Here is a 24,904-nt window from a genome sequence, read left to right on the forward strand (position 1 = left end):
CGAGCAGTCAAAGATATCTCCCTACACTCAAGACATCATAGAAATTCTGGTGTTGAAAGTCTCTTTAGCTCGGCTCAGAGACTGGCCTTCCATGCGGAGAACACCTGCGGGGAATTTATACCGCCTAGGCCCGCGGTACCTGGGCATCACGCAAGGTGGAAACTACAACTCCCACTATGCACCGCGACTGAGTGGGCTAAACCCAGGATAAACTACAAGCCCCAGAATGCCTTAAGCAAAAGGCGCGAGTGCGAGCGGAGGGACGTAACTACGTCTTGCGGGACCGTTAAATTTGAAAGTTGGCGGCTGGTCTGGAGGTGGCTGGTTTGTGAGGGAGTTAGGTGCATGCTCTTCTTTTGCCCCGGAGCACCCTCTGGTAGCTTCGATACCTCTAAGGGCAGGTTGCAGAAGGAAACCCAGACGGTCTGCGTCTCCGAAGAAAGGCCCGCAGGAGGTCGAGGTTCTGAGTCGGGAATGCAGGATGGAGGCGAAGAAGAAGGAAGGGGGTGCCCTGAGGTAGGTACAGGAGCTGAGCGCTGGGCTTGCGAGACCAGACGGTGTCTAACAGGTGACAGAGGCCACGCTAAGAACAGCCAAGGAGAGGAGTGGACGGTCAGTAGAAGAGCAAGCCAGGTCACAGCCTTCTTCCTGTTCGAGTCGGACGCAAGGGATGGAGGTGAAGACTCGGGGTAATCACTGACCTCACTGGGGTACAGGCACTGAGAATCCCGCTCCCATGCGGCTTCAACGTAAAGGAGGTTTTGGGACCCCAGTGTTACGAAAACCTTGGAATTTGTAGCGGGGTCTGGGTTTGTATCTCAGCTCAGCCATTTGCTAGCTCTTAATATGGAAAATATTGATATTAATCTTACCTTACCAAGGTCTGGGGTAATTCAGAGTATTTGTAAAGTAAGGGCCTCCAAATAACTGCTCAACAACCTGTAGGTGCCATAATTAATTATGCCAGTGGCAGTTAGAAATCTAAAAAGCCCTTCTCTGCATACTTGCTGCTTTTCCATATGTAAATGTGTACCAGCCTTTCTAGGTTGGCATTCTCTATGTGTTTTCATTTTGGGGTACACAATATGAAAATGTCATATCATGAGCTGTTTAATTCCATGCAACAAATATTTATTGACGACCTACTAAGTGCTAGGTGCAGCAAATAAAAGACAAAAATCTCTACCCTCCTGAAGCTTAGTTTCTGGGATGTGATGAGAGTAGGGACAACGGACAATAAACAAGATAGATAAAGCTAAAAGTTAGATGGTGGTCGCTACTTTAAAAACAAAGTGGGGAGAAGGGGGTTGGTACCATTTTAGATAGTTTGAACAGGAGTTCTCACTGGGAAAGTGTCATTTGGGTCAAAACTTGAAGGAAGCTGAAGAGCTAGTCATGCATATATATAGGAAAAGTACAAAGGCTGGAGGGTGAGGGTTGGGGGAGGACCTGCACCTGACAAGTAGCTGGAGCAGAATGAACCAGAAGAGTAAAAGGAAATGAAGGCGAAAGCGTGAGGATGCAGGTATTGTAAAGACTTGGCTTTTACTCTGATTGTAGTCAAAACTCATTGGAGAGTTTTCAGCAGGAAAAAGACATGGTCCGATATGGGTTTAAACGGGGTCACTTTGGCTGCAGTGTTGAAAAGACTAGAGGCAGTAAAGGACTGGAAGCAAGGAGATCAGGTAAGAGGTTGTTGAAACAATCCAGGCAAGAGAAGCAGGGGCTTGAGCCAAGCTGGAAACAGTAGAGATGGTGAGAAGAGGTTGACATCTGGATATATTTTGAAGGCAGAGTCAGCAGGATTTGCTGAGTGACTGGGGAGATGTGAGATGGGTGTCAAGGTTGGCGCTGAGACTTCTGACTGGAGGAACTGGAAAAATGAAATCGAGATGAGGGAAGACTGTGGGAGGAACAGGTCTGGGAGGAGGCAGGAGAAGGACAAAGCAAGGGAGAAGTCCCAACTCAATTTAGGACATTTAACTGAGATAATTTAACTGCTAGTTTAAGAGGAAGAGAAGAAATTCAGATGAACTCAAGGATTTATTCAGTGCTTACTAGTGTCAGATCCTGTTATTGGACCATGGGGGATACAAAAGTAAATGACATGGCTGTTACAGGATTCACACAATATTAAACAAATGTGAGTAGTTACAACCTGAATTATTAATAACATTTTCTTTAAGTGTTTTCGCTCTCATCTAGATGGAGGTCCCAGATAACTTTCACTCTATTTTGAAAATTAGTGCCTAATCTTCCTCTGCTTTAAACCCAGCAGTAATGCCTGTCATCCAGAAGTAGGCTTTTATCTGACTATGGCAGAGCTCTGAAGTTGAGAGTGAATACCCAATACAGTGATTGCCTCCGAAACACTTGTGGGGATGGGATTCCCCCCAAAGGCTTGGTAGAACTGGGAGATGGGGAGCAACTGAGACCAGTAAGCTGTATTTTTGTCTGCTTCTGCTCTGGACCACCTATATATGTAAAGTTTAGTTTTAAGTCATCAGTTGAAGCATGGGGTGTTATTCTGACAAACACTTCGCTAATTTTAAATTAAACTAGATGGTGTGTTCAGTGGTAGGCATAGAACTGCTTTTTGTCTACTTTGCCAAATTTATAATACTTTTTCCCCCCTTCTTTCCTTAAACTTTATTCTTAAATTTAAATTTTTAAAATTTATTTGAGAGAGAGAAAGAGACACAAACATTGATTTGTCATTCTACTTATTTATGCATTAATTGGTTGATTCTTGTATGTGCCCTGACCAGCAATCGAATCTGCAACCTTGGTGTATGGGGATGATGCTATAACCAACTGAGCTACCCAGCCAGGGCTGAACTTTATTCCTATAGCACTGTTCATAACACCTGGCTACATTCTCTCTTCCATTAGGCATATACTACAGCTGTAAACTTGGAAACCAGGTCACAGAAATGCTCAGGAGCTTAGAAGTGTAATAATGCTACTAATATGTGTGCCCACGATATTCAACCCAGAAATCATGAATAATCACTTATCTGAGAACATTTCCAATAATCCAGTGATATAATAACTCACTATTGGTTGGTATAAAACTTACTTTTGTTTCCCTCTTCACAGTGAAGCCATGTCCCTGGAGGGAGATGAATGGGAGCTGAGTAAAGAAAATGTGCAACCCTTAAGGCAAGGGCGGAGCATATCCACACTTCAGGAAGTATTGGCACAGCAAGAATTGGCCCGTAACACTACTCTACAGCAGCAGAAATGGTGTGTAGAACAGCTGGGGCTCAGCCTGTCATGATTCATCCCCAGCTGTGGTAGATAATTTGTGTGGATCCATGCGCAATGGTATAAGAAGTGCTCTTCAAAAATTGGTAGTCCGAGAATCTGTTGCTCACCTGCTTTCTCATCACATGACAGCTCTCTAAAGATCTCAGATTCGATGAAGAACAAGAGCTCTAGGATTTCATTTCATTGTGGAGCAGCCAAACTCTCGTATCAGTAGAAATGCATTTTATACAGGGGACAATGAGAAGCAAAGTAAAGCAAGTATCATATTACAGTATTTCCCAAAAGTATTATGTCATTCTGAGTCCCTAAACAGAGTTAACTCTTTTCTTTGATAGTAATCAATTAGAGACATTTCTTCCTTGGGTTCTGAGTACTGAGGAAGAGTGAATCTGCTATCTTTTATGTGTATTCAATTATTAACTTTCTAGGAAAGTATTTTGTTAGTGTGCCAAAAAGAAATAGTGATCTCCAAACAAAATGTAAACCTCAAAGAAATTGAATTATACTAGAAAGTGTCTCAATAATGATTTAACAAACTCTGCATAAACAAAAGCTGAAAAATACGACTACTTTATTCAAATGGACCTATGGAACTTGCTTTCCTTTGAATAATACATGTTTTGATAAATATGCTTTGTCAGAAAAGTGTCGGTTTTTACCCTCTATCTCTGATAAAATTCGTTCATCATTGGCAAGTTATAATATGGGGTTATAATGTAATGCATTTTATTGTTCATCTCATTGGATCTTTAAAAGCATTGGGTTTTATTGTTTTGTTGCAGAGCTATTGGTATTGTATTCTGTTCTTAACCCTTCTTCCTGGCTTCTGTGACATTGTACTAGGTTTTTTTCCACTTCTCCACGTAGTCTTGTCCTTGTTGATTTCCTGCTGTTTTACCTAAGTCTCTGTTCTTTGCCCTCTGTTCTCCTTCCATATTTAAGTTTTCCAGGATTATTTAACTACTGTGTACATCTCTTACTTGTCTTCTAAGTGTCTTTTTATGTACCTGTAATATATAATTAGACAAATGTCTCACTAATGTGTTACATACTAAATCTTCTCTCACAAATAATATTCCTTTTTCTTTTCTTTTTTAAAAGATTTTTATCTATTTACTTTTAGAGAGAGGGGAAGGGAGGGAGAAAGAGAGGGAGAGAAACATTAATGTGTGGTTGCCTCTTGTGTACCCCCTATGGGGGGCCTGGCCTGCAGCCCAGGCATGTGCTCTGATTGGGAATTGAACTGGCAACCCTTTGGTTCACAGGCTGGCACTCAACCACTGAGCCATATCAGCCAGGGCGTAACCTTCCTTTTTCTACTCCATTTTGGTTAATGATACTCACCTGAATGATCTTCCTCTCTTACTGTAATTTTATTATTTGGTTAGTAAGGACTAGTGATTTTTTTTTTTTAATATAAATTACATCCAATGAAATGATCAGATTTTTATGTATACCATTTAATCAGCATTTTTAAAAAAAGATTTTATTCATTTATTTTTAGAGAAAGGTGCAGGGAGAGAGAAAGAGAGGGAGAGATATATCAATGTGTGGTTGCCTCTCACGTGGCCTCCACTGGGGCCCCGGCCAATGACCCTGACTGGGAATTGAACAAGTGACTCTGGTTCACAGCCTGCGCTCAATCCACTAAGCTACACCAGCCAGGGCTTAATCAGCATTAAAAAAAAATTGATTTTAGAGAAAGAAAGGGAAAGAGAGAGACAAACATCGATTTTGTTCTACACATTTATGCATTCATTGGTAGCTTTTTGTATGTGCCCTGACCAGAGATCAAACCCACAACCTTGACTGGATTGTGCGCTAACAACTGGGATACCCAGCCAGAGCTAGTACCATTTAATCAGGTTTGACATGCATTTCAAGACACATTTTCATTACCTCAAAAGTTCTCTTATGCCCCTTTCCGATCTATGCAATTAGTGATGAGATTTCTAGCAACACAGGTTATTTTTGCTTTATTCTAGAACTTTATATAAATGGAATCATACAGTCTTTTACTCAGCATTTTTTTAGGCTTTTTCATGTTGCATATATTAAATAGATTGTTCCTTTTTATTACTGAGAAGTAGTCCATTTGTTTATCCATTCATCAATTGGTGGACATTTAGATTTTTTCCAGTTTTGTGTGCTTATGAATAAAGCTGCTATGGACTTTCTTGTACATGGCTTTTTCTGGACGTAGATTTTCGCTTCTCTTGGAAAGGAATTGCTGAGTCATAGAATAAATGTATGTTTAACTTTTAAAGAAACTGCCAGTTTTCCAAAGAGGTTGTGAAGTTTTATGCTTCTACCACTAATGTACCAGAGTCTATTTGTTCCAAATCCACTCCAGTATTTGGGGGTCAATCTTTTTTGTTTTAGCCATCCTGGTGGATGTATAATAGTGTCTCATGGTTTTACTTCCCGTTTCCCTGGTGAATAATGATAGTGAACACTTTTTACATGGCCTTTTATATAATTCTTTTGTTGTGTATTAGTTAGATGTTATGCCCAGTTTTTAAATTAGGTTGCAGGAGTTCTTTTTATAGTCTGTATACAAGTCCTTTATCAAATATATGTGTTATAAATATTTTCCCCCAGTCCATGGCTGTCTGTTTTCTTGCCAGTATTTATTTATTTTTTTTTAAGATTTCATTTATTTATTTTTAGAGAGAGGGGGAGGGAAGGAGAAAGAGAGGGAGAGAAACATCAGTGTTTGGTTGCATCTTGCGTGCCCCCCACTGGACACCTGGCCTACATGCAACCCAGGCATGTGCCCTGACTGGGAATCGAACCAGCGACCCCTTGGTTCACAGCCCGCACTCAATCCGCTGAGCCACACCAGCCAGGACCCAATATTGACTTTGTGTTATAGCTCCACTTCCTTTGGATAAATTTTCCCAACTTCATAACTTTCTTTAATACTGATTTCCTTCTCAGAAAACGCCCTTTTACTTTCAAATATTATGGTTCCTCAGAGTCCCACCTTCTGAGGCTGCTGCTGCCTTTTTTTTTTTTTTTTAAATCTTTAAAATTTTTTTTTTAAGATTTTATTTATTTTTAGAGAGGGAGGAAGAGAGAGAGGGAGAGAAACATCAGTGTGTGGCTGCCCGCCTCCACGCCAGCTACTGGGGACCTGGCCCGAATGTGCCCTAACTGGGAATCAAACCGACAATGTACCGGTTCACAGGCCCACACTCAATCCACTGAGTCACTCAGCCAGGGCTGAGGCTGCTTCTTTGACTTCTTAAAGCCTTAACAATCCATTCTTGGCAATTGTAATATACTATACTGCTTTGTATTTTTGGTTAATTTTTCATTTTATACTTTGTCTTTCTTATTAGAGTATAAATTTCTTTGTGTCAGGAACTATTTTATTCTCTGTATTGAGCATAATGCCTTATACAGTTTTTGTTGATTTATCTAAATTGTAGTTTATTACCCAGTACTTCTCTATTCTAACTGGTGAGTCTTAACTTAGTCTTACCCCTCTGTCTTTTCTAAGTCTTTATAAAGTCATATTTTATACTTTCTTAAGGCACTTCCCAAATTTTATATGGTGTTATTCTGCTCTGACTGATGTTGCCCCTAGACTTTTTCTTTAAGATATGTGTGTGTGTGTGTGTGTTTCATTTGTTCAGTACTATTACACACATATAAGATGGTAACTATCACTTATTGACTACTTGCTATGTCTAAACACTTTAAGACTAACCAACCTAATAAGATCGGTTCTATTATTATCCCCATTTTTCAGAAAAGGAAACTGAAAATAGAGTTTAATAGCTTGTCCAGTGTCACTCAGTGATGACTGGAGCTTCATTTGAACATAGGGAGTCTTGCTCCAGGGCTTTAAATTGCTGTGTAATACTGCTTTCCTATATGTTGTCTTGGAACGTGCTTCTCTAATTTGTACGTGTTTTGTCCCTCTTGCTCTGTTACCAGGAGGAATCCTAATTATTTCTATTCTTGTTCCTTCTGTTTAACAAACCCTCAAACTCCAGTGCAATTATCTAGATTGACATTAAACACTTAATAAATGAGTAAAAATGGAGGTGATACTTGTTCATTTGGCTATTTTCACTCTTTATGCTAACATTTTCTGTTTGAATTTCAGGGCATTTGAATCTGAAATTCGATTTTACACTGGAAATGACCCTCTGGATGTTTGGGACAGGTGGGTCTTTTTATTTAACAAGGGCAGTAGAAACTTAACGTATGAGTCCTTATGGTCATGCTTTTCAAATTGGGTTGTACAGAGCAGCGTGCCAGAATGTAAGGTGGTCTCTCGGGGACACAGAAGAGAGAATAGTCATAATGTCTCTTCCTGAGGTATTCTGGGTGTGGCATGTAGCAGTGAGTTTCACCCTTCCGTCCTCATCCCCATTATTACCAACGAGTACTTAATTAGAGCTTCTTAGAAAATTTGAGGGGTACAGGCTTGGGGCATGTCATTGAGGACCTCTAGATAAACATACTTTCAATATATTAGATATTTCTGCTTTAAAAAATTCCAGAATGGGCCTTGGAGCAACAACAAAAGTTTAACATATTTCTAAAATATTCTTTTCCTTTTTTTTCTGTTCAGGTATATTAACTGGACAGAGCAGAACTATCCTCAGGGAGGGAAGGAGAGTAATATGTCAACATTATTAGAAAGAGCTGTAGAAGCACTACAAGGGGAAAAAAGATATTATAATGATCCTCGATTTCTTAGTCTCTGGCTTAAACTGGTAAGTCTCAAATGACATCTGAATTTAAAATATTAAACCAAGAGATTTTCTCTAGAAGTACCTGGTACACTAAAAAATGGCAAAACCTGAGCCATTTTGTAGATACTAAACATTTAGTAAATATTCAATATTTGGTAAATTGGTTCTACTTTAAAGATGGATTTTTTTTTTAAAGAACAATTTTTTTTTTAAACAACTTATTTATTTATTTATTTATTTATTTATTTTTAGAGAGAGGGGAAGGGAAGGAGAAAGAGAAAGAAACATCAATGTGCAGTTGCCTCTCATGTGGCCCCCACTGGGGACCTGGCCTGCAACCCAGGCATGTGCCCTGACTGGGAATCAAACCGACAACCCTTTGGTTTGCAGCCCGCGCTCAATTCACTGAGCTTCACTAGCCAGGGCTAAAGATGGATTTTAATATAAGGTTTTATACCCCATTACGAGTGATCACAAGGCTGGTATACCTCTTCATGGGAGTGGCTTACTTTGTTTGTTTTAAACATAATTGGGTCATGCAACTGTATTGGAGGAGCATGTATAAGAGCAAACACAGGGCATTAGTAAAGTTGGAAAAGTTTTTGTAGATGATTCTGATATCCCTTTCTCCCTTTTTTGAGAATCATCATCATCAAAAATGATATTTAATTCTTCATCTGTCTTTGGGCTTGTTTTATCTGGTTTATTGCTACATCCAAGAATGTTTAGTGACTACATTGTACTGTCTTACTTGACATGTAGTTCTTTTATTTCTAGAATATTCTTGTGGATTTTTTTATGAAAACATTTTCTTTATAACAAATAATGACCAAGGTTACTTAGATATTAATTTCATTGCTTTTATCCTAAAAGGGATTAGAAAAAAGTAAATGATAAATATTTAGAATAGGATGTTAGGTAATGGATAATTAGATACTTTAAAAAATTAAAATAAATTAAAAAAATTAAATTATAAAAAATAGGTAATTAGATATTAGATTAGATAATTCTAAATAATAGAATATTTACCACAACTCTTGTAATTTGATGAAATATTCACATTTGAAATTGATAAAATTTTTGGCTAAAATATTATCTCTTGAGGAGGGCTTATCTTTCATTTTTAATTTTATGTTTCAATTAAAGTTGACGTTCAATGTTATTTTTTATCAGTCTCAGATGTACAACATGACAATGATATTCTTTACAAAGTGTTCCCCTGATATTTCCAGTACCCACCTGGCACCACACCTAGTTATTACAATATTATTGACTATACTCCCTGTGCTGCACTTTCCATCCTGTGACTGTTTTGTAACTATCAGTTTATACTTCTTAGTCTCTTCACCTTTTTCACCCAGTCCCCCAACCCCCTTTTTCCCCTGGCAACCATCAGTCTGTTTTCTATCTATGAGTTTGTTTCTATTTTTATTTTTTCATTTATTCTGTTCTTTAGATTCTACATGTAAGTGAAATCATAGGGTATTTGTCTTTCTCTGACTTATTTCACTTAGCATAATCCCTCTAGGTCGATCCATGCTGTTGCAAATGATAAGATTTCATTTTTTTTATGACTGAATAATATGCCATTGAATATATGTGCCACAGCTTTTTTATCCCTTTGTCTATTATTGATGGGCACTTGTGTTGCTTCTGTATCTTGGCTATTGTGAACAATGCTGCAGTGACCATAAGGGTGCATAGATTCTTTCACAATCGTGTTTTGGGTTTCTTCAGATATATATCCAGAAGTGGAATCACTGGGTCAGGAAGCAGTTATGTTTTTAATTTTCTGAGGACCCTCCATACTGTTTTCCATAGTGGCTGCACCCATCTGCATTCCCACCAACAGTGCATGAAGATTCCCTTTTCTCCAAGTCATTGCCAACATCTGTTTGTTGATTTATTGACTAGCCATTCTGACATGTATGAAGTGATATCTCTTTGTGGTTTTTAATTTGCATTTCTCTGATGATTAGTGACATTGAGCATCTTTTCAAATGTCTATAGGTCATCCGTATGTCCTCTTTGGAGAAGTGTCTATTCAGGTCCTCTGCCAATATTTTAATTGGGTTGTTTGGTTTTTTAGTGTTGAGTTATTTGAGTTCTTTATAAATTTTGTATGTTAACCTCTTATCAAATGTATCATTAGCGAATATGTTCCTCTATTCATTAGGTTGTCTTTTTGTTTTGCTAATGGTTTCCTCCACTGTGCAAAAGCTTTTTAGTTTGATATAGTCCCATTTGTTTATTTTGTTTGTTTCCCTTGCTTCAAAAATTTTTTTGCTAAGAGAAATGTCAGAGATTTTACTGCCTATGTTTTTTTCTAGGAGTTTTATGGTTTCGAGTCTTACATTTAAGTCTTTAATCCATTTTGGGTTTATTCTTGTATATGGTGTAAGAAGGTATTCTAGTTTCATTTTTTTTGCATTGATCTATATGTCTGTTTTTATGCCAATATAATGCTGTTTTGATTACTATCAGCCTCATAGTATAGTTCAATATCAGGTAGTGTGATGCTTCCAACTTGTTCTTCTTTTTCAAGATTGCTGTACCTGCCCTGGCTGGTGTGGCTCAGTGGTTGAGTACTGACCTGCAAACCAAAGGGTTGCCGGTTGCCGGTTCCATTCCCTATCGGGGCACATGCCTGGGTTGTGGGCCAGGTCCCCAGTGGGGGGCACATGAGAGGCAACCACACATTGATGTTTCTCTCTGTCTCTTTCTCCCTCCCTTCCTGTCTCTAAAAATAAATAAATAAAACCTTAAAAAAAAATTGCTGTACCTATTCAGGATCTTTTATGGTTCCTTATCAATTTTTAGATTTTTTGTTTTAATTCTATGAAATATGACATTGGTAATTTGATAGACCTAACATCGAATCTATAGATTGCTTTGGGTAGTGTGGACATTTTAATGACGTTAAATAGGTTCTTCCTATTCATGAGCATAGTGTGTACTTCCATTTATTTGTATCTTCTTCAATTTCTTTCTTCAGTATCTTATAATTTTCCAAGTACAGTTCTTTTACCTTCTTGCTTGAATTTATTCCTAGGTAATTTATTTTCTTTGAGAGAATTGTAAATGGGATTGTTTTCTTATTTTCCCTTTCTGATACTTCATTATTAGTATATAAGTCTGCAACCTATTTCTAAATTTTCATTGTATCCTGCTACTTTACTGAATTCATTGATCAGTTCTAGTAGTTTTTGGTGGAATTTTTAGGGTTCTCTACATACAGTATCATGTCATCTGCACATAATGAGTTTTACTTCTTCCTTTCCAATTTGGATGCCTTTATTTCTTTTACTTGTCTCATTGCTGTGTCTAGGACTTTTAGTACTGTGCTGAATAACAGGGGTGAAAGGGGACATCCCTGTCTTGTTCCTGATCTTAAGGGAAATGCTCTTAGTTTTTCCCCATCGAGAATGATGATAACTGTGGGTTTATCATGTACAGCTTTTATTATGTTTAAGTATATTCCCTCTATTTTCACTTGGCTGAGTTTTTATCAAAAATGAGTGCTGGATTTTTTCAAGTGCTTTTTCTCTACCTATTGATGAGAGCATATGATTTTTATCCTTCATTTTGTTTATGTGGTGTATAATGTTATTGATTTGCAGATATTGTACCATCCTTTAATCCCACTTGATCTTGGTTAATGATCACTTTAATGTATTGCTGAACTCGGTTTCCTAATATTTTGTTGAGGATTTTTGCATTGATGTTCATCATGAATATTGGCCTATACTTTTCTTTCTTTGTAGTGTCTTTATCTGGTTTTGGAATTAAGGTAATGCTGTCCTCATAGAAAGAGCTTGGGAATCTTTCCTTCTCTTGAATTTTTTTGGAATGGTTTGAGTATAGGTGTTACTTCTTGAATGTTTGGTAAAAATTCATCTGTGAAGCCATCCAGTCCAGGACATTTTTATGTTGGGAGTTTGATTATTGCTTTGATTTCATTAGTTACAACCAGTCTGTTCAGGTTTTCTGCCCCTTTTTGTTTTGGTTTTGGAAGATTGTATGTTTCTAGGAATTTATTTATTTCATTCAGATTGTCCAATTTGTTGACGTATAGTTCTTCATAATATTTCCTTATAATCCTTCGTATTTCTGTGGTGTCAGTTGTACTTCTCTTTCACTTCTGATTTTATTTCTTTTGGTCCTCTCAAAGAACTATTTCTTTGTTTCATTGATCTTTTGTGTTGTTTTTTTAGGCTCTATTTTGTTTATTTCCACTCTGATCTTTATTATTTCCTCCCTTCTACTCACTTTGAGCTTTGATGTTCTTTTCGTAGTTCCTTTAGTTGTAAGTTTAGATTGTTTATTTATTATTCTTACCTGGCAGAGGAGATACCATGATCATGAAGGTGGTTTTCCCAGGGCAGGGCTTATCCGTTGTGCTCTGGGTGTACTGGTCCCTGTGATTCCCCTAATGTGGGAAACTTGACTGCATAATTTGTGGTAGAGGGGAACTGCATTCGCACTCTTCCCCTGGGGAAAAAAAAGGCTGTTTATTTGAGATTTTTCTTATTTCTTGAGGTATGCCTCTAATGCTATGAATTTCCCTCTTAGGACTGCTTTTGCTGTGTGCTGTAGATATTGTGTTGTTGTGGTTTTATTTTCATTTGTCTCAAAGTATCTTATTTTTTATAATATATTTTACTATGTTACTATAGTTGTCCCTTTGGCATTTTAATTATGATGTGTCTTGGTGTGGTCTTCTTTGGGCCCAACTTGTTTGGGATTCTGTGCTTCCAGGACTTGTATGTCTAATTCCTTCACCAAATTAGGGAAGTTTTCTTTCATTATTTTTTCAAGTAAGTTTTCAATTTCTTGCTCCTCCTGTCTCCTTCTGGCACCCCTATGATTTGGATGTTGGCACTTTTGGAGATTATTTTTTTGAATTTTTTTTTTTCTTCTTGCTGTTCTAGTTGAATGCTTATTCCTTTTTTATGTTCCAAATTGTTGATTTGAATCCTGGCTTCCTCCTCTCCACTGAAGGTTCCCTGTAGATTTTTCTTTATTTCACTTAGTATAACCCTCATTTCTTCCTTTATGTTGTTGCCATTCTCAGTGAGTTCTTTGAGCATCCCGATCCACCCGTGTTTTGAACTCTGCATCTGATAGGTTGGTTATCTCCATTTTGTTAGTTCTTTTTCTGGGGTTTTGTTCTATTCTTTCATTTGGGCCATATTTCTTTGTCTCCTCAATTTGGCAGCCTACCTGTTTTTGTTTCTGTGTATTCGGTGGAGCTGCTTTAACTCCCTGTCTTAGTAGCATGACCTATTGTAGAAAAGGCACCTGTAAATTGTGTAGGGCAAAGCCTTAGGTGATTGCCAGGGCAGGGCAACCTGTTTCACTACTTTATGGCTCCATGTGCGGGGAGGGCTTTGGAGAGGGGACAATGCCACTGCCTGGCTTTTGGAGGTTTGCTGGCACTCGCCCCATTTCCAGTCACTTCACTCACTTCCTATATGTGACTGGGGCCCTTCCAGCTGCTGAATCCCAGAGTGGGTGATTTCTGTATGTTCTAAGTCTGTCTGGGCCCTTTAAATGGAGTCTCTTGAAAATCCAGCAGTTTTTCCACTGCCCCAACTCCCATTGATTTTTACAGCCAGAAGTTATGGGGATTTATCTCCTTGGTGCTGGAACCCTGGGCTACGTGGTGTGGTCTGGCCTGGAGCTGGAATTGCTGGCTCCCAAGGAATCCCTCCCAATTTTTACCCACCGTATGTGAATATGGCACCAACCATTCTGCTGCCTCTCTGCACCACATGGCGTCTCAGCACCTCTCCACCTGTCTCTGCAGCTCTTCCCCTCCTACCCATCTGGATGAATGTGGCTTGTTTAAATCCTTGGTTGTCAGACTTTCACGTAGCTCAATTTTCTGATGGTTCTAGGTGTTACTTGTTTTGAGATCTAGTTGTAATTTTTTCTGTGGTTGTATAAGAGGCGAAGTGTGTCTACCCCTGCCTCCATCCTGACTGGAAGTCTCAAAATATCTTTTGATTTCATCCTTGATCTCATTGTTAACCATGCATTGTTTAGTAACATGTTATTTAGCCTCTGTGTGTTTGTGTGTGTATTTAAGTTTTTTTCTTATAGTTGATTTCAAGTTTCTTTTCTTTTTTTTAAATTTATTTTTTTTTATTTATTTATTCTTAGAGGTAGGGGAAGGGAAGGAGAAAGAGAGGGAGAGAAATATCAATGTATGGTTGCCTCTCGTGCGTCTCCCACTAGGGACCTGGCTCACAACCCAGGCATGTGCCCTAACTGGGAATCAAACTGGCAACCCTTTGGTTTGCAGCCCGTGCTCAATCCACTGAGCTACACCAGCCAGGGCTCTTTTCTTTTTAAAAATATTTTATTTATTTATTTTTAGAGAGAGGGGCAGGGAGGGAGGAAGAGAGGGAGAGAAACATCAATGTGTGGTTGCCTCTCACATGTCCCCTACTGGGGACCTGGCCGTAACCCAGGCATGTGCTCTGGTTGGGAATTGAATCACCAACCCTTTGGTTTGCAGGCCAGCACTCAATCCACTGAGCCACATCAGCCAGCGCGATAGATTTTTAGTTTCATACCATTGTAGACAGAGAAGATACTTCCTATGATTTCAATCTTAAATTTTTTGAGACTTGTTTTGTGTCCTGACATGTGGTCTATCTTAGAAAATGTTCCATGTACACTTGAACAGAATGTATATTCTGTTGCTTTGGAGTGAAATGCTCTGAAAATTTCATCTGATCTGGTGTGTCATATTAAGCGTTTCCTTGTTAATTTTATGTCTAGAAGACATAAATGTTTATAAGGGTTATATCCTTTTGTTGTCTTGATCCCTTTATCATTATGTAATGTCCGTTACAGTCTTCATTTTAAAGTCTATTTTGTCTGATATAAGTATAGCTATCCCAGTTTTTTTTCATTTCCATTTGCATGAAATAAAATTTTCCAGCTATTTACTTTCAGTCTATGTGTGTCTTTAAATATGAAGTAAGTCTCTTGCAGACAGCATAGGTAAGGGTCTTATTTTCTTATCCTTTCACCCATTGTATGCCTTTTTGTTTGTTTGTTTTTTTAAGATTTCATTTACTTTAGAAAGGAGGGAAGGGAGGGAGAGCGGGAGAGAAACATCAATGTGAGAGAAAAACATCGATCAGTTGCCTCTTGCATGTGCCCTGACTGGGGACCAAACCCACAACCCAGGCAGTGCCCTGAATGGGAATTGAACCCACAACTTTTCTCTTTGTGGAATGATGTCCAACCAACTGAGCCATACCTGTCATTTATGGCTTTTGATCGGAGCATTGAATCCATTTGCATTTAAAATAATTATTGATAGATATGTATTTATACCCATTACTCATATTTTTGATCTTTTGTCTTCTTCATAAAGAAGTCCCATTAATATTTCTTTGTCTGGGAAGCTCTTTATCTGTCCTTCAATTCTAATTAATAGCTTTGCTGGATACAGTAATCTTGGATGTAGATCCTTGATTTTCATCACTTTGAATATTTCATGCCAATCCCTTCTAGCCTGCAAAGTTTCTGTTGAGAAATCATCTGACAGTCTCACGGGAACTCCCTTGTAGGTAAATAACTGCTTTTGTCGTGCTGCTTTTAAGATTTTCTTTGTTGACCTCTAACCAATGCAGAGGATTAGCTAGAGGCCCATCCCACAGAGCAGGACTTACTTCAGCATAGCTGGTGCCCACTGAGTCTTTCCTTGAGTGTGTTGGTTGTGGAGGTATTTGGGTGGTTGTACTTTGACATTGTCTGAAGGTGTCCACTGGGTGTGCTGGCCTTGGGGCCTTCTGGGAGGTGCAGGCCAAGGTCAGTTGCCACCTATGTTCTGCCTGGGGTCTCCCGTGGTAGCCTCAAAGCCATCTGCAGATGATACTACTTGTGCTGGCCTTAGAGGTGCCCAGGTGAGTCCAAGCTATAAACCCTAGGTGGCCTGCTGCTAGTGCTGGGCCTGAGGCCACTTAGCAAGAAGTATAGGGCACGCTGAGGCCAGATGCTGCTTGTTTGAGGGCTTTTAGGAAAATCTGAGGTATGAGTCAACACAGACAAATCTTACGGAAAAGCTACTGGAAACAGCTTAAGTGGGCCCAAAATTTGGGTGAGGTAGTGTCTCAGAATCACCAGGGTAGAGCAAACAGGGTGAGCCAGGCTGATGGAGACTCAGATATGGTGCCTGCCTGCCTGTTCTGTGTGGGATGGGCTTATCAAAGGAACAATGGCCTCTGGCAGCATTTCTGTCTGGGAGCAAGCTGCACCCCCAGCTCTTGCCTTGATGCCATGCAATTCAGTTCCTCCCTGTATGTTTTTAGTGACTTTCAAGCTGCTGCTTCAGTGCTGGAGCTTAGAGGGAGTGAGTCTGAGTTAAGTCTGTGCATGGGCACTTTAAGAGGAACTACCTGGGACTCCAGAAACTCTTCGTCTCCCTCAGCTTCAATGTATGGTGATTTTTTTTAATCTTCACCAGAGGACATGCTTATTGATTTTAGAGAGAGGGGAAGGGAGGCCGAGGGAGGAACATCAGTACAAGAGAGAAACATCAATCCCCTGTCGGGTGCATACCAGGAGACTTCCACTGGTTCTTTTCCTTTGTTTTTCTGTCTGTTGTTTTTGTTTGGTGCTATTCCATACTTGTTTCCTCTTTTTCTGCACTGTGTGTCTCCGTTTTGTTTTGTTTTGTTTTTTGGTGTGGTTACCATTAGATTTATGAAAAAGAAAGTTTCATATATAGAGTAGTCCTTTTTCTTTTGAATGCATTTGACTTCGATTCTTCTTTGCAAATTTAGACCTTTTCTCCCTCCCCTTTTATGTTTTGTTGTCACAAATTATGCTGTAAGTTTGTTGCTGATCTTACTTGTAGATTTGTGACCTTTTGTTCTTTGTTTCAGATAGAATAACCCCTTGATAAATTTCTTCAGCTGCTGTATGTCTGGAAGAGTGTTCATTTCTCCTTCATCTTTAAAGGATAATTCTGCTGGATATATTACTCTTGGCTGATCATTTCTCTCTCTTTCAGTAGTTTGAATTCCTTTTTTCTTTTTAACCCTCACCCGAGGCTATGTTTTGTTTTGTTTTGTTTTGTTTTAATTGATTTTAGAGTGAGAGGAAGGGAGAAAGAAGGAGAGAGAAACATTGATGTCTCCTGTGCATACCCTGGGGATAGAACCTGCAACCTAGGTATGAGGTATGTTCTCTGACTGGGAATTGAACCCACAACCTTTGGGTGTATAGGTCGACGCTCCAACCAACTGAGCCACCTGGCCAGGGCAGTAGTTTGAGTATTTGTTTCCACTCTCTTCTGGATTATAGAGTTCCTGCTGAGAAGATGATAATGGGCTTTCCTTTATAGGTTACTTTCTCTTCCCTGGCTACCCTGAGAATTCTTTCTTTGTCATTCTTTTTTGACAGTTTTAATACAATGTGCTTTGGAGAAGCCCTCTTTAGATTGAGGTAAGTAGGTGTTCGGTTTGCTTTTTGGATTCAAGGATCTATCTAGCTCTTTCCATAAGTTGGGAAAGTTCTCGTCAACTATTTGTTTGAATATGCTCTTTTTTTTTCCATTCTCCCTTTCTTCTTACTGGTATGCCTGTCATTCTTATATTGTTCTTTCTGATGGAGTCAGATAGTTCTTGTAGTGTTCTTTGACATTTTTTTAATGTTCAAGTTTCTCTCTTTTTCCCTCTGTGTCATTTCTGGATTTTTTTCTTTGATAATCCATTTCTGGATTTTTTTCTTTGATAATCACTGATCTTTTCCTCTGTTTGGTTTGCTCTATTTCCTGTGTTGCTAGTTCATTCTTGGTCTCTTTGATTGAGTTGTTCTTCGCCAGAATTTCTGTTTTGTTCTTTATTCAGGTTTCAATCTCTTTGAAGGACTTATGTTGTTTGTTATTTTTTGAGCTTGCTAAATTGCATCTGTATTTTCTCACATCTTGTTGAGTATTTCCAGAACTGCAGTCTTTTGTTTTTCTAATTCACCTTTAGAGAGAGGGGAAGAGAGGAAGAAAGGGAGAGAAACATTAGTGTGCAAGAGATACAATTATTGGTTGCCTCTCGCACGTCCCCAAGTGGGAACCTGGCCTGCACCCCAGGCGTGTGCCCTGACTGGGAATTGAACCAGTGACCTTTCTGTTCACAGGCTGGCACTCAATCTACTGAGCCACATCAGCCAGGGCAAGAACTGCAGTCTTGAATTGTCTGTCATTTATGTCACATATTTCCATGTCTTTACATTGTTTTTCTGAAGATTTTTCATTTTCTTTCCAAGCTTCCTCTATACCGTGGGTATTCATGATAGTTGTCTACCTTGGTTATTCATATTTGATGGATTCCTTCTCTGTCTAGGCGTCGATATGAGAGTGTCATGTCTCTAGCAGATTAATATGAAGAGGTCTTTCCATTCTTTTTCAGTAGGTGGTGCTGAATCACAAGGGCTTCTTGTTTGTTTGTTTTGTGTTGTTTTTGTTTTTAGCTCTGTGAAACCCCAGTGCTCTCCATCAGAGCCAGATGCTGCGGTCGGTGTAGCTGCAATACGTGGAGTTTGGGAGGGCTGGGAGAACCTGCCAGCTTCTTTGCTGTTTTGTTCCTCCTGCGACTGGACTCTGGGATTGGTTAGAGAGTACATATACCCTTTGTTTAGGGGACAAGGTGATGCTGTAGTACTAGTTGTCAGGTTTGCAAATAATGTGTTCTACAACCCAACACCAAGGGCAAAGGGAGTCAAGCCCTGGGAAGTTAAGGTGAGGTGGCCAGGCTCTGTGGCTTTGTTTCTCTGTCTGAATTGCTGACCACCCAATAACCACAGCCACACTCCCGTGCTGTGTCCTATCCCAGGTCTGTCAGCTCAGCTGCAGCTCTTACTGTGCACTCCTGTGGTAGTGCCCACCGAGTCTTTTTGCCCCTCCCAGCTGAAGGGCGTGTCAGCTACAACCAGCTTCCTCCCTTCTCTGAGCAGAGCCCTACCGCTGCCAAGCTGCATCCCTGGGTCCTACCAGTTTCTCCTCCTTTTCTCTTCTCCGTTTTGCTCCACTAGCCCACCTTGCAAAGTTTCAATGTGTGGGTCTTTCAGGTGTATTTGTGCATTAAACAGCTACTCCTTCTTGAGTTATAGCTGTTCAAATTGTTGAAACTTCAAGAGGAGAGACCAAAAGGATCTCTCGCACTGCCTGTCCTCTGATGTCATTCTCCCTCCCAATTTTTATCTTCCACACATGGGTGTGGGACCAGCCAATTCATGTCTTTGGCCCTTCTCCTAGTCTCCATGTGGCTTCCTCTCTAATTCCCTAGTTGTAAGACTTCCATTCAGCCAGATTTCAGGTGGTTCTGAATGATGGTTGTTCTGTAGTTAGTTGTAATTTTCATGTGGTTGTTGGAGGAGGCGAGTACCATGTGTACCTGTGCGATTTATCAAAAGGTAGACTAGGCAAACATCTAAAACGACTTAATCCCGGGATTCTATGGTTATATTTTATTGGCACTATTAAGAGAAACAGTTAATTGGAATAATTTTTCTGTTCATTTATGTTAACTTGGCATTGCTACTGAAAAGCAATGACATTTTTGTCAAGTAAAAAGTCAATCTAGACTAGTGTTACTGAAAGAAAGGTCTGCAGATTGTTGGAGATAAGTATACAAATTTAGAATAATGACTTAGAAATCTTGTTAACCATTTGACATTGTCACAACATCCAACTGCATTATCATTTATCTAGTAACTTCTGTTTCTATTGTATTGTATTTTTTTATGATTTTATTTATTTATTTTTAGAGAGGGGATGGGAGGGAGAAATAGAGGGAGAAAAACATCAATATGTGGTTGCTTCTTGAGCACCCCCTACTGGAGACCTGGCCCACAACCCAGACATGTACTCTAACTGGGAATCGAGCTGGCGACCCTTTAATTCACAGTCAGGTGCCCAGTCCACTGAGCCACACCAGCCAGGGCTGTTTCTATTGTATTTTTTTTAAATATCAGTCCACAGTAGAGTGGAAATTTTTATACAACACACACACACCCCAAAACCGGCCCCTGAGGTAATCTGAGAAGCACTCATCTAGACAACCCTCAAATTCAAACCATCAGCTCTAAATGATCAGCAATAATGTTAACTTTTTTTTTCTTAAAATATATTGTATTGATTCTGCTAATACAGTTGTACCATTTTTTTCTCTTCTATATCCCCCTCCGCCCTGAACCCCCCTCCCTTCCTTCAGCATTACCCCGCCTTAGTTCATGTCCATGGGTTGTACATTTAAGTTTTTTTGCTTCTCCACTTCCTATATTACTCTTACCCTCCCCCTGTCTATTTTGTGCCTACCAGTTATGCTTCTTATTCTCTGTACCTTTTCCCCCCATTCTCCCTCTTCCTCTTCCCACTGATAACCCTCCATGGGATCTCCATTTCTGTGATTTTTGAAACAGGAAAAGCTGGTGTTCATACTGCCAGTCACCTACCAGACCCAATGAGCAGAGACAGGGATTAAATCGTAATGGGTGCTTTATTCAGATGATCTGTGATCTGAGAAGACAGTGGGTTTGTACTCTAACAGACCTTCTTAAATTCCATTTTGAAATGGCTTTTTATAAGGAGAACAAAGTGTAGGTAAGGGGTTTGGAATTCAGGGAAAGGTTAATTGTATTAAAAAACTGCAGCATTCTTGCCCTGGGTGGTGGTCATCTCACTCTGAAGACTAGGGCTCAGACACCACCTAGGTTGCTTGCGGTCCTCCTGAGGCACAAAGGTGGGACTGCTTATGGTCTCCTGGAGTCAGGGTGGGTCATACCTTCAGTTCTGGAACAATAGCTTTTCCATGCATTGATTACTAAGCTTATTAGCTATTGTTTAAACTAAGTCCCCCATCAATTCTGTTCTTGTTCTAGTTATTTGCTTAGTTTTTGTTTTTTAGGTTCAGTTGTTGATAGTTGTGAGTTTGTTGTCATTTTATTGTTCATATTTTTGATCTTCCTTTTCTTAGATAAGTCCCTTTAACATTTCACACAATAATGTCTTGGTGATGATGAACTCCTTTAACTTGACCTTCTCTGGGAAGCACTTTATCTGCCTTTCCATTCTAAATGATAGCTTTGCTGGAAAAAGTAATCTTGGATGGAGGTCCTTGCCTTTCAAGACTTTGAATACTTCTTTCCTGCCCCTTCTTGCCTGTAAGGTTTCTTTTGAGAAATCAGCTGACAGTCTTATGGGAACTCTTTGTAGATAAGTGTCTCCTTTTCTCTTGCTGCTTTTAAGATTCTCTCCTTACCTTTAATCTTGGATAATTTAATTATGACATGTCTTGGTGTGTTTCTTCTTGGATCCAACTTCTTTGGGACTCACTGGCTTCCTGGATTTCTATGTTTAGTTCCTTGGCCAGACTGGGGAAGTTTTCCTTCATTACATTTTCAAATAAGTTTTCAATTTCTTACTCTTCCTCTTCTCCTTCTGGCACCCCTATGATTCAGATGTTGGAATGTTTAAAGTTGTCCCCAAAATTGACCCAGCCTCTACTCATATTTTCAAATTCTTATTTCTTCATTCTGTTCCAGTTGGATGTTTATTTCTTCCTTTTGTTCCAAATCGTTGATTCGAGTCCCAGTTTCCTTCCCTTCACTACTGGTTCCCTGTATATTTTTCTTTATTTCAGTTTGTGTAGCCTTCACTTCTTCCTCTATTTTGCAACCTTACTCAGTTATTTCTGTGAGCATCCTGATTACCAGTGTTTTGAACTTTGCATCTGATAGGTTGGCTATCTCCTCGTTGCTAAGTTCTTTTTCTGGAGTTTTGATCTATTATTTTATTTGGGCCATATTTCTTTGTTTTGGCTCACCTGTTACATTGTAAGGGGAGGAGTCTTAGATATTTGATAAGGCTGGGCAACCCACTTCATTGAGTTGTGGCACTGTATGTGGGGGGAGGGGTCAGAAAAGGAACAATGCTGCTTGCTTGGCTCTCACCCCAGTTTACATCACTTTCCTGGATTCCCACAAGCAGATTGAACTCCTTCAGATGCTGATTCCCGGGTGGGTGAGTTTGTGTACATTCTAGGATCTGTGGGTCTCTCTAGCCAACTCTCCTGTGAGACTGGGAGTTTCTCCTGCCACCACAACCCCCATAGATTTTTATAGCCAGAGGTTTTGAGGCTTTAATTCCCTGCTCTGGAACCCTGGGTTGTGTTGTCTGTCTTGCTCCCCAGTTGTTCCTCCTGGTTTATCCGCACACGAATGTGGGACCGCCCACTCTGTTAGCCACCGCCTTGCCTGCCCCAGTCAGCCAGCCACTCCACCTTGTTGCAAGTCCTCTCTGCCCTGGCTTCCCATCTCCGCCCCTCCTACCAGTCTGGATGAATGTTTCTTCTTTAGTTCCTTGGTTGTCAGACTTCCATACAATTTGATTTTTTGGCAGTTCTGCTTTTTTGTTTTTAAATTGGTCATTATCCTTCTTTTGGTTGTGTGAAGAAGTAAAGCATGTCTACCTACTCCTCCATCTTGGCCGGAAGTCCTCTACCTCATAATCTTAACTTTGTACATGGGTAACAAGGTGCATATTAAACTATTTTGCTATTTTTTAAAAATAAGATAGTCAGGAGGAGTAACAAATGGTTTTCTCACTGTTTTCATTTGCACAAAGATGTCTCCAGTCAGTTATTTTTATAAGGGATAATTACAGTCTAGCTAAGGAAATGTTTGTTCCTAGAAATATCCAGTATTTTTAGTTAAAAAGGTAATATTGTTTTAGCTTGGCTTTTTAGGGGTTACCAAAAAGACTTGCTTAACTTTTGGACCTATTACTCTGACCATCTTGTCCCTTTATTTATGTTTTCTGAAGTGATCTCATTTAGCACTCTGGAATAACCGTAGGACAGCCAACCTTTAACAGCCAGCCTTTATCGGCTTTTCCATTCTGCACTAGAGCTATCACAAAGTTGTTAAAGTGAAATTAACGTTAGGACTGGATCTTATACTGATAACAGAGTTGTAACTTTTCTTGAAATACTCTTGCATATTGGAAAACATCACTAATACGGGTAAGCAGAAAACAACCATTTACTGAGTTACTGCAAAATTAAACTATAAAATACTAACTGTTTTTGTCAGAGATACAAATGGAGCACTTCATTTATTCAAACTTTTTCTTTCAGACCCTGGCTAGGGACTGGGATATAGTAAATTGCAATGTTTTCTGCATTTGCAGAGCTTACTTTGTTGGGGAAGACAGATGTTAAGCAATTAATTGTAACAAAAAAGAAAGAGGGAAAGTATTGAGTTGTGTGGGTGTACATACAGGGAGGACTTACCTTAGGCAAGACAATTAGGAAAAGGTCGTTATGAGAGAAAATACATCTAATAAATAAACAGGAGAAAATGTTAGCCTACCTGTCAGGAAAAGAACTAATTAGAATACTGAAATGCCATTTTTATATGAAATTAAGGAGTTTTAAAATTAAGTATTTTCTGTGAATTATTATTCGGGAATTATTACTAGCATTTTAAATTTGCATAACTTTTAAAAAGCAATTTTTAACCTTTTTAAAATTTATTTTTTATTTATTTTTAAAACATTTTATTTATATTTTTTTAGAGAGGGGAAGGGAGGGAGAAAGAGAGAGAAATATCAATGTGTGGTTGCCTCTATGTGGCCCCCACTGGGGACCTGGCCAGCAACCCAGGCATGTGCCCTGACTGGGAATCAAACCAGTGACCCTTTGGTTTGTAGCCTGTGCTCAATCCACTGAGCTACACCAGCCAGGGCCAATTTTTAACTTTTTAACATAGTCCTACTATGGACTTTTTAAGGAATTAAGGAATTTTTCTTAAGGGGGTAATGCAAAATGTGAATATCCCAAAATAGGTGAATAGTTAATTGATGTAAGATCTACACATGGAACATTGATCTATTTAAAAATAATAGTGAAGAGTAAGCAGCAGCATGGAAAAATGAGTAATACACTTAATTGGAATATAAATAATTTTTATCATTAAAATTTTATAAAATTATAAAAATCATCTTATCCTGTATAAGACGAAAGAAAGCACACCAAACTGTTAATGGTGTGGAATTTTAGTGATTTCCACCTGCATTCTCCCCAACCTTTTCTAGCTACTAGAATTATCTACATTGTATCTTGTCGTAAAGGTCCCTTCTAAAATACAGATTTGACTATGTCTTTTGTTGTTGTTGTTGTTGTTGTTGTTGTTGCTGTTGCTGCTTATAGCTCTCTCACCTCATCACACATACATTGACTAGCAGGTAAATTCAAAATGTATTACCTTAACATTCAAGACCCGTCACACCTTTTTTCCCAAATTCCTATCTTCCCTATACCCCAGCAAACTATTCTCTTTGTCTAAGTGCCCTTGCTTTCCCATTCTCTATCTTATTAAGTCTATTCCTCCTTCAGGGCCACATGTAAATATCATACTTTCTTGAAGTCTTTCCTCCCCATCCCTTTTTCTCACAAATTACTCTCTTATTTTGGTCTGTTTCTTAGGTCCTCTCAGTGTAGTCCTTACAACATTTTATTAATAATAGATACATGTATTTTTCAATGTGGAAACTACGGATAGTATATCACCAGTGATGTGCACACAATAGACAGTAAGTAAATAGAATTGGTTAACTGTCAGTGCTTTTAATTTGTTACAGGGGCATTTATGTAATGAGCCTTTGGATATGTACAGTTATTTACACAACCAAGGGATTGGCATTTCACTTGCTCAGTTCTATATTTCATGGGCTGAAGAATATGAAGCCAGGGAAAACTATAAGAAAGCAGATATGATGTTTCAGGAAGGGATTCAACAGAAGGCCGAACCACTGGAAAGACTGCAGTCCCAGCACCGGTAAGCTGCTTCTCTGGAGCTTGATTAAACTCTTTAAAACTAGTGGCTATAAATGGTTGTTTTATATC

The 24,904-nt window shown here is 39.1% G+C and overlaps 1 protein-coding gene and 1 non-coding gene across 3 annotated transcripts in view; both read left to right on the forward strand.

The window, feature by feature from the left end:
* The first annotated feature begins 285 nt into the window (after nt 1-285).
* BUB1B (BUB1 mitotic checkpoint serine/threonine kinase B) overlaps nt 286-24,904 on the forward strand; it is a 65,026-nt gene continuing 40,407 nt past the window's right edge. For both annotated transcript variants that reach the window (XM_045202104.2, XM_024567801.3), the window contains exons 1-5: nt 286-516; nt 3,100-3,246; nt 7,388-7,447; nt 7,859-8,003; nt 24,640-24,836. In XM_045202104.2, coding sequence (XP_045058039.2) covers nt 482-516; nt 3,100-3,246; nt 7,388-7,447; nt 7,859-8,003; nt 24,640-24,836 — 584 coding nt within the window. In that variant the 5' untranslated portion in view covers nt 286-481. The remainder of the gene's footprint in view (nt 517-3,099; nt 3,247-7,387; nt 7,448-7,858; nt 8,004-24,639; nt 24,837-24,904) is intronic.
* On the forward strand, nt 12,313-12,475 carry LOC112312130 (U1 spliceosomal RNA). Its single transcript, XR_002975570.2, has one exon. It is a non-coding gene; the product is annotated as a U1 spliceosomal RNA (small nuclear RNA).

This window comes from Desmodus rotundus, chromosome 7 (assembly GCF_022682495.2).
Source record: "Desmodus rotundus isolate HL8 chromosome 7, HLdesRot8A.1, whole genome shotgun sequence".
Taxonomy (NCBI): Eukaryota; Metazoa; Chordata; class Mammalia; order Chiroptera; family Phyllostomidae; genus Desmodus; species Desmodus rotundus.